Source organism: Physeter macrocephalus, chromosome 2, assembly GCF_002837175.3.
Source record: "Physeter macrocephalus isolate SW-GA chromosome 2, ASM283717v5, whole genome shotgun sequence".
In the NCBI taxonomy this organism is placed as follows: Eukaryota; Metazoa; Chordata; class Mammalia; order Artiodactyla; family Physeteridae; genus Physeter; species Physeter macrocephalus.
The window spans coordinates 77165219-77180934 of record NC_041215.1 but is presented as its reverse complement, the minus strand read 5'-3'; the positions used below and the strand labels follow the sequence as shown (position 1 = coordinate 77180934).

Sequence of the window (15716 nt, the reverse complement as noted above, 5' to 3'; positions counted from 1 at the left end):
TCCTGCTAGCTTAGATCTTGGCCTCCCAAGGATATAAAATTAACACTACTGCCATTTGGCCTGTGAAGGAACAACTAGAAATTTTAAGACCACAAAGGACCTGGGAATGCACCTAGATTTAGAAACCAGAGTTAAGTTTGAGTCAACCACTCAGAACTATACTGAAGTCTCAGAGATGAACAAGGATGGTGCACAGCTCAATTACTTTTTAAGTAGAAAAAAGTCTCTAGCAAGTAGGGGCTCTTGCCAGGAAGAAGAACCTAGAAAAGGTGGACAGCCAAAGAAAGTAAATGTAGGGAGTGGGAGTACTGGCAGAGCACATATGGGAAGAGAGAGCTTCTGAGATAACCAAAAGTTGTGCGGCCTATTGTAGCTCATCTATCTATGATACTCAGCACTCAAACACAGTCCGAGTTACACAGTAATGCCCTCTTGTGGATACAAGTGCTCCTAGGCTGGAATATTAACATTTATATATCTGTTTAAGTTTTCATACTTACTCTTTTTGTCCTGAAAGATGATGCTTTAAACCTTAATTCTCTGACACAGATGTAGAGAACAAACGTATGGACACCAGGGGGGAAAGTGGCGAGGGGGACAGATGGTGGTGGTGTGATGAATTGGGAGATTGGGATTGACATGTATACACTAATATGTATAAAATGGATAACTAGGGCTTCCCTGGTGGCGCAGTGGTTGAGAATCTGCCTACCAATACAGGGGACACAGGTTCAAGCCCTGGTCTGGGAAGATCCCACATGCCGCGGAGCAACTGGGCCCGTGAGCCACAATTACGGAGCCTGCACGTCTGGAGCCTGTGCTCCACAACAAGAGAGGCCGCGATAGTGAGAGGCCCGCGCGCCGCGATGAAGAGTGGCCCCCGCTCGCACAACTAGAGAAAGCCCTTGCACAGAAACGAAGACCCAACACAGCCATAAATAAATAAATAAATTTTTTTAAAAAATGGATAACTAATAACCTGCTGTATAAAAAAATAAATAAAATTCAATTAAAAAACACTTAAGGGCTTCCCTGGTGGCGCAGTGGTTGAGAGTCCGCCTGCCGATGCAGGGGACACGGGTTCGTGCTCCGGTCCGGGAAGATCCCACATGCCGCGGAGCGGATAGGCCCGTGAGCCATAGCCGCTGAGCCTGTGCGTCCAGAGCCTGTGCTCCGCAACGGGAGAGGCCACAACAGTGAGAGGCCCGCATACCACAAAAAAACCAAACCAAAACAAAACAAAAACCCTTAATTCTCTGAAATATTAATTTCTCCCTTTCATATGACCCCTTCTCCTGATAACTTTAAATATCCTCCCCTTACCTCCCCTAAATGTTTCCTTTATTCTCTTCAATGTAATTCAGAGCATCAGATAAATTTTTTTAAAGAAATTAATAAAAATAAAATTTTATAGCATTAAAATACTATAAGGAACTGTTCTTAAAATTAGGCTAAACTTGAAAAAATGACTTGATAACATGGAAATCATTCTATCTAAAAATCAGACTTACTAGTTAGAGAAATAAGTGCTAGGGATGTGATGTACAACATGATGACTAGAGTTAACACTGTTGTATGATATATAGGAAATTTTAAGAGAGCAGATCCTAAGAGTTCTCCTCACAAGGAGAAATTATTTTTCTTTTCTTTTTATTGTATCTATGAGATGATGGATGTTAACCAAACCTACTGTGGTAATCATTTCACTATATATATAAATTAAACCATCATGCTGTACACCTTAAGCTTACACGGTGATGTATGTCAATTATTTCTCAATAAAACTAGAAAACTCAGATTTAAAATATTCAAAAGTTACAAGGGAGGGAAATAAATGAAGCAATACTTATTTTGACTACTGAACTTCTTTTGTTTATTGCTAATTTAAAAAACTGATTATCACACTAATCGATGTACTGTGCCCTACTGATACACACTCAGGCTATAGAGTAATTGACAAAATCTGTTTTCATCTCTTTACAAGATGGTTAAAACAGTAGTTACACATACAAAAAGAGATTCACTTTATTTATTTATTTTTTGATCATAAGTGTTTACTAACTCCACATTTGATAAAACATGTCTTGAAAGTTGTGCCTAAAATTAACTTTCTGAAGACTGGCCACTTAAATTTTGTTAAAAAAAAAAAAATCAAGTCATACTTCTTTTGTGAAATATTCAAATTTCAATTTCCACTATGCATTTTCCTGAAATTTAAACAAGATTTTGTTGTTACTGCTTTTAAAGCAGATGGCTTTTATTTGGTCTTACCAGGTGGAAAGACACATGACCTAATAATAATTGAACAAACATTTAAGTGTCTAGTCTGTGCTGGACACCAGGGATAAAACTGTAATATACTGTCCCTGCTCTCAAGGATCTCTGACAAAAACAATCAAATGATCAAATAAATAAGAATCTACCAGCAAAGAGAAGCTAAGAGAGGTTTTATTAGCTGTCTCTTTTTTAAAAAACGAATTCTTTTCAGCAGAATTTTTTTTAAAAAGGGAAAAAGTCCATTTTAGGTAAAACCAGACTGATGCTTTTAATAAATCCTCTTGAATATTTTAGTGGTGTTTTTATACTAACTTCTACAATTTAAAAATATTTAATAAATACATTTGTAGTGAAAAGAAAAACAAGTATCAATCCTGGGTCATGATATAAAATGTATTTTGGGTTTCCCTGGTGGCGCAGTGGTTGCGCGTCCGCCTGCCGATGCACGGGAACCGGGTTCGCGCCCTGGTCTGGGAGGATCCCACATGCCGCGGAGCGGCTGGGCCCGTGAGCCATGGCCGCTGAGCCTGCGCGTCCGGAGGCTGCGCTCCGCAACGGGAGAGGCCACAACAGAGGGAGGCCCGCATACCACAAAAAAAAAAAAAAAAAAATGTATTTTTATTGTTACTGTCAAGAAAGTTTGATAGCCACTGCCTTCACCTGTATCCTGTATTCTCCAGGCCTAATTTTAAATAAATACTGGAAAGATCTTTAGACATCTGTGAGAAAACAGAAGGTGGAAAACTGCACAACTCATTTCATGAGACTACTATAACCATTATAATAAAACCACACAAAATACAGTAAAAGGAAAAAAACTATAGGTCTGAGTCTCTTATGAGTATAGATGAAGAACTCCTAAATAAAATATTAGCAATATAGAAGAAAAATATTCTCATTACTAAAATGGGTTTATTCCAGAATGTAAGCATGCTTTGAAAACCTACCAATATAAATTATCATATTAATACATCAAAAGGGAAAAAAAAGCATTTGATTATCTCAAAATATTAGGAGACCTATGAGTCTGTCATACATATTTTGGTGATTTTAAAGGATGTCGAAATTTTTTGTGAATGTGGGCTGGACTTAGTGACTCTCTTCCCATAGACAGAATGTGGCAGAAGCAATGTCCTCTGACTTCCAAGGGTAAGGATAAAAGGATAGCTTCCTTCCAGCTCTCTTTGTCTTTGGATTGCTCACATTGGGAGAAGCCAGCTGACATGCTGCAAGGACACTCAAGCAGTTAGTTCTATGGAATGGCCCACATGGATAGGAATTCAGGTCTCCCACTAACAACCAACACCAACCTGCTGGCCATGTGACTGAGCAAATCACATGGCCGGTAAAGCAAATCCTCAAGCCCCAATCAAGCCTTCAGATGACTACAGCTCTGACTGACATCTTGACTTCAGCCCCATGAGAGACCCTGAGCCAGAACCACTGAGCTAAGCTACTGCCAAATTCCTGACTGACAGAAACTGTGAGAGATAACAAACGTTTATTATTGTTTGAAAAAAATATCAAACCGATACAAAAAAAGAAAACTTGAATGGACTATAACCATTAGAAAAACTTGAAATGGTGAGTAACTCCTGCTCTCCACTATCCTCTGGGGAAAAAAAGCATAATCTGAGGCAGTTTTACAGTTGACTTCCACCAAGTGTTTAAGGAACAGGTAATATCTATCTTTACAACTGTTCTACAAAATAGCAAAAGAGAAAGCTATCCAATTTATTTTAAAACCATAACCATGGTGGCCACTGAACATGAACAGCACAAGAAAATTATAGGCAAATTCATTTATGAGCATATATACAAAAACCCTAAATAAAATATTACATAATCTACTCTTTATATACATGGAAAAATTCATCTGCCACACCTGCATATGACTATTAGTAACTAAAGTGAAAAAATTAAGTATGTTTTTTGCTTTTCTAACAGGAAATGCATTCAGGGTAACCAAATAGCCCTAGTTACTGAGGGAAACCTCCCCTTTACAGAAGAATTTCAGTCAATAAATGTAGAGGAATGATGGAATTATAAAAATAATTTTGCAACTCCTAATTAAATAACTGATAGAAAAGATTCATCAATAAGTGTTAAAACTACTTGGTTAAAAGTTGACAGAGAAATGAATATTTCCATGGTACCAAAGTATCACCTCCAGATATTACTTGCTAGTCCAAAGGGAAAAAAAGTAACTACAATGGAGAAGCCTGGCTGTCACAACTGTAACCCAGCGATCAATCTTGACGTCACTGATAACAACCCAGACAATATGTGCTACTGATGTGATACAATATGAAGTACACAGAATCATCTATGAGATCTTCTTGCCAAAGATGTTCAGCCTGAAGCTAATCAAGTTTTTAAAATCTAATTTCCAGTTTAGAGGAAATATAAAGGAAAGAGGAACAAAAGCTTAAATGTGAGAAAACCCTCAGAAAAACCCAAGAGGTGAGACATTCTAGAGACCAATTGGCCCACTCTCCTCAACCAGTCGACGACATGGGGCAAAAAGGAGTATGTGTGTGGAGGACCTTCTAGATTTAGAAAGACTAAAAACATACAACTAAATGCAACATATAGTGCAGGAAGGTTTTCAGGGGAAACTTAAGAAAATAATTTTTTTGGAGGGGAAGAAAAATTTTGTGAAGCTCTAGCCATTTTGAAAAAGATGAAAAAAGAAGAGGCCATTCTCTACAAAAGAAATTAGAATATACTAATATAAAGCCACAGTAATTAAAACTGTGTGTTAATAGTATAGAATCAGACAAATGGGTCAACAGTGAACATACAGAGCCCAGAAATGCCCATGAATATATGAGAACTGACTGAATGACAAAGTTGGCATCAGATTATCAGTGCAGGAAAGATGGACTATTTAACAAATGGTACTGAGAAAATTAGGGAACTATATGGAGAAAAATTAGGCTGGATCCCTACCACATATTATATTCAAAAATATAACACAAATATCTAAAGGTGAAGGCTAAAATAATAAAGAAAATGTAGGAGAATATATTTGTATCCTCAAAGTGGAAAGGACTTCTTTTCAAAGAAAACCAAAAAAGAAAAAAAAAAAACGGTTATAAGTGGTAGATCTGACCACTATCAAAATAAAGGATGTGAACATATCAAAATGAAGGATTCTGTTCAATAGAAGATACTATGATGGAAGCAACCTAAATGTCCATTGACAGAGGAATGGATAAAGAAGATGTGGTACATACATACAATGGAATATTACTTAGCCATAAAAAAGAACAAAATAATGTCATTTGCAGCAACATGGATGGACCTAGAGATTGTCATACTGAATGAAGTCAGACAAAGACAAATATCATATGATATTGCTTATATGTAGAATCTAAAAAAAAATGGTACAAATGAACTTATTTACAAAACAGAAATAGAGTCACAGAAGTAGAAAACAAACTTATGGTTACTGGGGCCAGGGGGTGGCGGGGGAGGAAAGGGGAAGGATAAATTGGGAGATTGGGATTGACACATACACACTACTGTATATAAAATAGATAACTAATACGGGCCTACTCTATAGCACAGGGAACTCTTCTCAATACTCTGTAATGACCTATACGGGAAAAGAATCTATAAAAGAGTGGATATATATATATATGCGTAACTGATTCACTTTGCTGTACAGCAGCAACTAACACAACATTTTAAATCAACTATGCTCCAACAAAAATTAACAAAAAAATACTATGAACAGTTAGTAGATGATAGACTAGGAGAAGGTATTTTTTAAAAGACTAAAACAGACAAAGAAGTCCTCCCTTAAGTATACAAGGAACTCCTACAGCAAGGTAAAGAACCCTAAAAGTAAATGGGCAAAGGATATGAACATGCAATTTGTAGAAGGGAAAATATGAATGGTAAATAGATATATGAAGAAATGTTCAATCTCACTGTAAACAGATAAATGTATATTACGACATTTTGACATACTACTTTGCACTCATCAAGTAGACAAAAATTAAAAAGTTGGATAATATCAAGTTATGTGTATATAGTGAAACAGTTACTTTCTCATACACTGGTAGCAGGAGCGTAAACTTATAGTCATTCTTGAGAGTGGTATGTAGAACCTAATAAATGTAAGTCAGCTTACACACAATAACATAGCAAGTCAATTCCTCAGCATACATTCCAGAGAAACTCTTCCACAGTCCTTTCAAGGGAAAAGAATATATTCTTTGCAGTGTTGCTTGGGATAGCAAAGCAAGGAGACAGAAGCAATCTAAGTGCCTATCACTGGGGAACAGATAAGTAAAATGTAGTATATGACAGAATATTATGTACCAGTCAGAAGTGAATAACTAGATCTATATGTAACAACATGGGTAAACCTCAAATACAATGCTGCTTGAAAAAAAGGAAAAAACAGAGTGAGACATACAGTACAATGCCATTTATGTACATAAAACATACACACTTAGATATACGAAATCTTAAAAAATGTCAACACGTTGGACAGATCAAAAGGACGTATGTTAAAAATCCAAGAATGGGTACTTAATGCAAGACTGGAAAGGACAATGGAATTGGAGATGGGAAATGAGGGAGAAACACACACACACACCACACACACCCCCCCCCACCCCCCCCCACACCCCCCCCTAAAGAACAGTCTTTCAAGAACAGGTGATGGAGGTGAGCCATAAACTGAGAAATCTGAGCAAGTGAATTTAGTGAAACTGAAGTCCTAAAAAGAATAGAAAAGGAAAAAAAAATCCTACAGGAAAAAAACAAAGCTAAAGGCTCAGAAAAAAATGATCACTTAAAGACTATATAGCTGGGCTTCCCTGGTGGCACAGTGGTTAAGAATCTGCCTGCCAATGCAGGGGACAAGGGTTCGATCCCTGGCCCAGTAAGATCCCACATGCCATGGAGCAACTAAGCCCATGTGCCACAACTACTGAGCCTGTACTCTAGAGCCTGTGAGCCACAACTACTGAGCCCGCGTGCCACAACTACTGAAGCCCGCGTGCCTAGAGCCCGTGCTCTGCAACAAGAGAAGCCACCGCAATGAGAAGCCCGTGCAGCGCAACGAAGAGTAGCGCCCACTCGCCACAACCAGAGAAAAGCCCGCGCACAGCAACGAAGACCCAACGCAGCCAAAAATAAAATAAATAAATAAATTTATTTTTTTAAAAAGGACTATATAGCTAACAAGCAACCTGGTTTAGTTACTACGGTATTTTTTTTTAACAAGATAAAAGTGTTCTAATTCATTTACTTTTAAAATTGCAATATGCCACGGAAGCTTATTAAATAAAGACATAAAAATTAAAGTACTTCAGTCTTCAAATTTTACCAATAGGAAAAGGCAAATAAGCTGAAAGAAATAACAATGAAGCCGACCATGAAAGTAACCAGCTTTTTCATCTTGAAACCTTTTAGAAATTGTAGCTCTAAGACAGTTATATTGCAGTTCACAATAGGCATACAGCAGATACTACTTCTGGTATTTGTCCCCTGGACTAGATGGAATTAGCTCACCAACTAACCCTGAAATTTTAGGTCCTTAAATGACAAAGGCCATGTCAAACTAAAATACTATGTAACAGCACCCAGCTCAGAATTATTTTAAGTAAGCATTTAATGCTTTCTTATATGTAACCAGATTGTCCTCAATACCTCTATTATTTTAGCTTTTTGGTCTAGTATTGCTTTAAAGTGAACAGCCCGGAAAAAGAACAAGAATAAGTCAAACTGCTGCCAAAATAAGCTACAAATATTATTTCCCTTATTAGCATTGAGAGCAGAAGGCTATAAGCTTCTCCTTCCACTCCTATACCTTTGAATATTGATATACTTTTAGAACTTTGATTCACTATACCTCTCTTCAACCTATAGAAAGGATTATAGAGTTAAGATCAGTAATCACAGTCATTTTTGAGCTTAACAGAGTATGGCACAGATAACTTGTTCAACAAATGTTTGTTGAAATAAATTACTGATTTAACAAGAAAAGTCAATTGGTTTATGTTAATAAATATAGTCTTGCAGCTCTTCTGAACAAACCAAATCACCATATATTAGCACATCTGAAAAAAGTCAATTCCAAATAAATTATAAGATTAATGATTTTTAAGAGGCACAAATAAGAAAAATATACAAAATACATTAAATCAACTCATCTCACGTATGTCTGGGCTGAATAAGATATATGCCTATCTCTTATAAATGGATATATTCTTATCCTTACCAATGGGGGATTCTGGAGTTAGCCCCATGCTTTGAAGCAATGCTTCAGCTTCTCTTCTTTTTTTTTCAAGATCTGATTCTTCTTGCACAGGAGCAGCTGCTTCCTTCTTCTGATCAGTCTAAATTTTTTAAGTTAAAAATTTAAGTTTACATATGGTATGAAACATTTCTGTTTGCAAAAAATATAAATTTTTTAAATAACATGCTAATACTGTATACTTCTGGAGGTGGACTTAGTTTTGAATACACATTATAGTCATTATATGAAAATCATTCTCAATAGAGTTTTAGTAAGAATCTCCAAATGATACGTATTAAATTGATCCTTTAAAAAAATCTTTTAAATTTATTTTATTTATTTATTTTGGCTGCACTGGGTCTTTGTTGCGGTGGGCGGGCTTCTCATTGCGGTGGCTTCTCTTGTTGCAGAGTACGGGCTCTAGGCACGTGGGCTTCAGTAGTTGTGGCACGTGGGCTCAGTAGTTGTGGCTCGCAGGCTCTAGAGCGCAGGCTCAGTAGTTGTGGCGCACGGGCTTAGTTGCTCCGCGGCATGTGGGATCTTCCCAGACTAGGGCTCGAACCCATGTCCCCTGCATTGGCAGGCAGATTCTTAACCACTGTGCCACCAGGGAATCCCTAAATTGATCCATTTTTATATGTAATCAAGGAGTTCTCACAAAAATGTTCTGAACAGATAAATTCAAAAAGTACAGTCAATTTCTATTTATTTACAATATGAAATTGCTATCCATGGTCAGGAATTGTGGAAATCTCATAAATACATAAATACCACAACACTATGAAGAAAAAAAAAAAAGACTGAATCATTTAAGAGATAACAAATTTTAAGCAAATGAACAATCTGAATCGTTGAAGAAGTACAAGTACCTCAAACTTCTTTTTGAAGTCTTCAGTGTATTTATTCAACTTTATGTAAAGGATGTTTGTCAAAAATTCATCTGGAGACAGGTTTTGTTTTTATTTTATAAACTATAGGTCTTATTTTTATGATGATAAACACACAGTTTGGTTTGGTAAAATTAAAATTTACTCTTGCATAGCACAAAACATTTTTTGTTATTGAAATTTTTGCCAACGTTTATTTCAGCCATTTATAGTTTTAGCAAAATCTTCCAGTTAAACTAGATAAGCCTCAGTACTCTCAGATCATCCAAAACATCTCAAGTGAAATTTAAGCCTTCAAGGAAAAAGTTTTATATATACACCTCAAAAGTCTATTTCAGCTAGACAATTATTACTCATACAATCGTCTGCAGTAAATTTTGTTAGTCATAATATTCTGATACCATTTTAACTTAAAGAAGTCATCAGAAAATTTCATCAAAACAGCCAAACTATATTATCAAGTAGACACTTTACCTGTATATAACAATATATTAGTAGACTCACTGTTTAATAGTATTATAATTGTAATGTCTCTGGTAATGTTTGATAACCTTTAAACCAGATATAAAGCATGTAATAGACATCCCTTAGGGCCACCTATGGCCATCTTTAGAAAACAAAAACCAAATTTGCCCTCAGCCCTGAAGGGTTTAAGGCTACACATAATAGTTTGGAATGGTTCTGCCAGTCTGACTCATGCTTCTATCAGTTAGCTTTTAATCAAATAGAGAACTTAAAGGTCCAACCCTCTAATAATAATGGATCACAAAAAGGTTCAGAAAACTAGAAAATTCTTCAAGTACAGGCCTTTACAGTATCATAGCAATGCTGCACATACATTGTACCTTTGGTTTTTCTTTTTCCCTAAGAGATTCCTAGAAGTCTTGGCTATTGTTTAGGCTATCACACAGAAAAACTTGGTACTGTCACACTGAGAACAATCTATCTGAACACTGGTCATTTAAAACATCTATGATAAAAGTATACAAATCTGCCTAAACAGTTTCCATAGATATAAATGTACATTTCAATACAGGAGAAAGTAAAATATCTCCAGCTCAGGGTCACTGTATATTTGCCATACATGATAAAATGGTGATGCCAAAAATCAGAAGATGTAAGTACCTAGTCCACCTTTACGATAGTATCAAACCCACGACCTGGTAAAGATACTTCAATAACTAACTCATGATAAAGGAGATACGATCAATTAAATAAACCCCTAATCAATTAATAATCTATTCTATACGAGTAAAATATTCAGATAAGTTCAAAGTCCAAACTAAGTTATGATGTATGTGCCATGTTTTATGGGCTATTACAAGGCAGATGCCCCTTACTTTATATAATAAACATATCCCTAGAAGACTAAATATGCATATTGAACTTTTCACCTAAAGTGCTATATTTGCAGTCACAACTGCTGAAATTTTAACTATTCTGAAAGTATTGCATAAAGGTATGAGTACTTAAAATCCAATTATTTATCTTTTAAAAAATCAAACATACTTCTTTTTTTTTCCTTTCTTCTTCTTTCCTCTTCTTTTCCTCTCTTATTTGAGCCAACCGCTGCTTCTTACGTTCCAACTCTGCCTTTAATTCACTTTTGTCAGACATGTTTGCGACCTTAAGAAGCATATAATCATTTACAATCATCATTACATTGGTAAAAGCAGCAATTTTTTTAAAAAATTAGTCTTTCAAGAAGAGAACTGTCTCGAGAGGCCATGTAGTTCAATGCTATCTAAAGAGAACATATAAACTCTACTTTTAAAATAACGGAAGCATATATATTACTAAGACCTGAAAAAAATTATCAATATAAACAAATGTATATAAGAAATAAATACCCAGAATTGAGCATAGTAACTAGCACCAGTAAGCTCTTTAATGTTCACATGCTCCAATTCAACACAATGTCTCTGGCTCTTAGAGGACACGGGTTGGCATTATAAGCTAAGCTATATGACACAGATCAAATCTGCTATCAGAGTTTTGCATTCATTCCTAGAAATTTGATAAAAGAGGCGGTCACACAGAAAATTCCCATAAATTCTAAAACTACCATGTAATAGTAATATTAAAAAGAAGCAAAACACAAATATTACCATCAATAACTATTAAGTATACTTAAAGTAAGTACGTTTTTAGTCAAAGCCCAACAACAAAGTCTGACCGGATAACTACATACAGCTGACAGGTCCGCTCAACCTCCTAGAGGCCGGAGCCTCCATGAATGACGCGTTCACTTTCTTAAAACTCCAAGGAAGAGAAAGTCTCAGGAATTTTGTGCTACAACCTCCGCATTCCGGTACTTTCCAACACACACCAAGTAAAGGAAAACGCTGTCAACGCAAGTAATAGCGACTTTTATTTATAAAATGGAGCAAGGCGAAAAGGAGTTACTTCTCCCCTGGGGTCACGGCCAAGAGGGAGCGGTGCAGGATAGGTCCAGGGGAGGAGGCCTCGAACTAGCCTCGAGGCTCCTCGGGGCACCTCCGGAGGGTCCAGAAGGGAAGGGAGTGGACTCGTCTCCCCTGGCCTCCCTGAGTCATCGCACCTGGCTCTCCCCGCTTCTCCTTCCCGAAGCCCGGCCCGGGCGGCGCTGCCAGCAGTAACTGCCAAGCCGCCCTTTGAGTCCCGACGTGAGACACAGCAGACAGAAGGGCCTAAAGGAAAGGACAGTCAACCCACCTGTCAGGTGGTGGGATGGGGAAGAGTCCGCCTGCCAGCAACTTCCCAGTAACGTCCCTCTCCTTTGCCCCCAAAGGCAACAGTGGCGGCCACTAGCTCCGCGGCTTCCCCAAGCACACAAAGAGGGATGGGCGGCGGCTGCTACGGCGAGAGCTGAGGGACAAATGGCTTCACCACAACGAGGTCGCTCCCAGAAAGAAAGGGAGGGGCCCTGCTGCGGGGAACTGTAGCCCCTCCGTGACTTACCTGTGTAAAGCAGAAGCCGAGAGATGAGACAAAGAATCCGCCCAGGGTCCCGAAGTGTTTCCGCTTTGCCAAAACCTGTAAGAGTAAGCCTAATAGCCTGGGGCTGGGTAAGCAAACAACCACCTCGCCTTAAGGATTGACTCGACCAGGCAGAACTACAAGTCCCAGCTACAAGGAAAACCTGCGTACGGCGAGCAATGCACTCTGGGAGTTGTGGTCAACGGTAGTCTCAAAGTATGGTGGGACATGTAGTATTCCCTAGTCTTTCGATTTCCCACTTTGAGGCCTTCCTTCAAGATTCCAAAGAGAAGCTTCCAGCAGTTCTCCTTAATGTAGTCTTGTCCGCTGGTCATTGCTCACAATATTGTTATGTGTTATATCTTAAAATCTTTGACTCAACATTGGCCGAATGTTTAAGACGTGTTATTTTCAAGTGGTGAACCTATGTATTACACTGAACATTTGGCGAACACGTTCTAGGATATTTATACCAGTATTAGAAAAAAAACGCCTTATAGAGGTTTAAGCAAAATCTAGAATAAAAAATCTAAATTTTGAAAATATAGTGTAGCCTCATCTGTCAAAAAAATGTGAGAGGGCTTCCCTGGTGGCACATTGGTTGAGAATCCGCCTGCTGATGCAGGGGACACGGGTTCGAGCCTGCGCGTCCGGAGCCTGTGCTCCGCAACAGGAGAGGCCACAGCAGTGAGAGGCCCGCGTACCACAAAAAAAAAAAAAAAAAAAAATGTGAGAAATTGTTTAATTAGAAAGAGATTTGTAAGTCTTTACTCAGTTTTCACTAGTGTTTGTGGTTGTAAACTTGCTTAGTTGGGGTGTTACAGTTATGAAAATTAGCAAGAAAACCTCTGATTCCTGTATTTCCTCCCAAATTTCTTTAAATTTAGGTTTCTTTAAATATTCCATGTACACATGGAATATTTATTTGAGCCTGCAAATAAAATGATAACTGTTGCAATCAATGAATCAATAAGAATATGTTAATCAGCATAGCAAATAATTCCTCAGTGTTTTGTTGCAGTGTGGTAGGTAGCGTTTGGGTTTTCTCTCAAAGAATTTTTTAAAAGAAAGCATTTCATACTATTGGAATCTAAACCAAACAAGAAGGTTTCTGCAGTTTTAGATTTTTTTAATATACAAAGAAAGCAAAAGTTATTGGAATATGAATATACCAGAAATGTGTGGATTGATACACATTTTTAAAAATTTTATTTAAAGAGTTTAAAGCATTGACACCAAAGCAATGTCTTTCTTATATTCTAGAAGGACATTGCCCAAGTCTCGGAGTAATCCTAGGATTCAAAATCTAAGTCCTTGGGCCTGTGTCTAGTCTTTTCCTTGTCTTGCTCTGCCGATATACAAGATAAATATCTCAGAAATAAATTTGAGAAAGGAAATCCTTCAATTCCAAGACTTTCCCCCATAACCTAAAATTTCAAAGAGCTTTATAACTATACTCCCTTTTTGTTTTCTTTCTTTTTTCCTAATATTTAGTTTTCATTTATTAATTTGAAGAATTGTTATTGATTACCTACTGTGTGCCAGGAACGGTAAGAGCTAAAATGCATATCTCTGTTCTTAAGGGGGAGGGACAGTCGGGACACTCAGTTCAACTAAGTATTATGATGGGATTAAGTAGGGAAGTGATGGAAAAACTCTGAAAAATAAAATTTTCAGGAGGAGGTGATTCCAGAGCTAAGTCTTTGATTCTGGAAGGTTAAGTAGAAGTTTGCCAAGCTAAGTAGATGCATAAGGTTGCCTTAGGAAGAGGAAGGAATATGGCCAATGTACAGAGGAGGTATGAGATCAGGGACTACTGGAGAATCTGGAAATAATTCAGAATGGCTGTAGGCTAAGACAAAAACTGGGGAAATGAAGCCATGGGCAGGGATGAAGTCACATATTCCAGTTTAGATTTAGTCCTGAAGATGATGTGAATCCACTGATAGATTTTAAGCAGGAGAATGGTATGATAAGTTTAGCATATTAGACAACTGACCTTTTGAAGTGTCTGAGGAAAGACTGGTGTGCTGGTATTTTCTATTTGGCCCTTGGACTCATTTCCTGCCCTTCTCTGCCAAGCTCATGCCTCTGGGGGTTGACCTCATCTTCTTTGAGGTTGGGTTTAATGAAAGTGAGGCTTAGGTAAGGTTATCAGAAGGCAGATGGAAAGTGAAATTGGCACCTCTTCCCCACTCCTTCTCTCCTTTGATGTTATATCTCTAGCAGTAGCTTCATCCCTCCATGACTACAACTCCTGCCAGGTGGCCCCTCCTCTATGGCTCTGCCTTTCACTGGGTTCTGGAAACTTTATCTTCTCTCATTGTCTCTTTATCTTCTCCTCTGTCTCTAAGTGTTTATCAACTCTTATTCGCTTCCTTACCTCTGCTAGCCCCTCTGCAACTGATCCTTTCATTAAAAGACCTTCATTTGAACTATTTGAGTGAACTCTGTTTCTTGCTGAGACCCTTATTGATCCTGCTTGGTTGGAAGGATGGGATATGGAGAGAACAGGCAGAGTAGAGACTAGAAGCAGGGAATGCAGTTGGAAGGCTTTTGGATGGAACCAGAAATTACATGTGTATGAGCCAATGCATTAGCAGTGGGGATTAAGCAAAATAGATTAAAGAAATATTAACATTGTGTAAGACTTTTACAGCAATAAAGCAGACTAGTACCCCAACTGACCTTCCCACTGAAAACAACTAAAAATGAGGATAAAACACCTTCCTTCTTTCTTTAATTTTTTAAAAAATTTATTTATTTCATTTATTTATTTTTGGCCGCATTGAGTTTTCGTTGCTGCGTACGGGCTTTCTCTAGTTGGGGCTACTCTTCGTTGTGCTGCGCTGGCTTCTCATTGTTGTGGCTTTTCTTGTGGAGCATGGGCTCTAGGCACGTGGGCTCAGTACTTGTGGCTCGTGGGCTCTAGAGCGCAGGCTCAGTAGTTGTGGCTCATGGGCTTAGTTGCTCTGAGGAATGTGGGATCTTCCTGGACCAGGGCTCGAACCCGTGTCCCTTGCACTGGCAGGTGGATTCTTAACCACTGCGCCACCAGGGAAGCCCAATACCTTCCTTCTTGCTTCAAGAAGCTGGCAAGACAGTAAAGAATACTTAGGATAAAAGAAGGTAGGAACCTTGAGGGCATTTACCTAACCTTGTGAATTTTCACAGCCCTGTAGGGGTCAGATCACAAAAGACAAAGCCCAAGGCCTACTCTAGACTGGGATTTTAAAAAGAAACCTCCAAACACATCCTTGATATAAGAAATCCACTCCTACTCCTGAAGGACTGCCCAACAACTTTGCCACTGAGGGGGGTGGGAATAAAGAGGC

General features: G+C 38.1%; 1 protein-coding gene across 8 annotated transcripts in view; it reads right to left on the bottom strand.

Moving 5' to 3' along the window:
• DYNC1I2 (dynein cytoplasmic 1 intermediate chain 2) overlaps window positions 1-12520 on the bottom strand; it is a 52494-nt gene extending 39974 nt beyond the window's left edge. For 7 of the 8 annotated variants that reach the window (XM_007121842.3, XM_028479061.2, XM_028479062.1 and 4 more), the window contains exons 1-3: window positions 12118-12273; window positions 10933-11049; window positions 8519-8636 (exon numbers count right to left, since the gene is read on the bottom strand). In XM_007121842.3, coding sequence (XP_007121904.1) covers window positions 8519-8636; window positions 10933-11040 — 226 coding nt within the window. In that variant the 5' untranslated portion in view covers window positions 11041-11049; window positions 12118-12273. Of the gene's footprint in view, window positions 1-8518; window positions 8637-10932; window positions 11050-12117; window positions 12274-12363 lie in introns of those variants that run through there. The other variant, XM_007121843.4, reaches the window with a different exon arrangement.
• Window positions 12521-15716: the final 3196 nt, after the last annotated feature.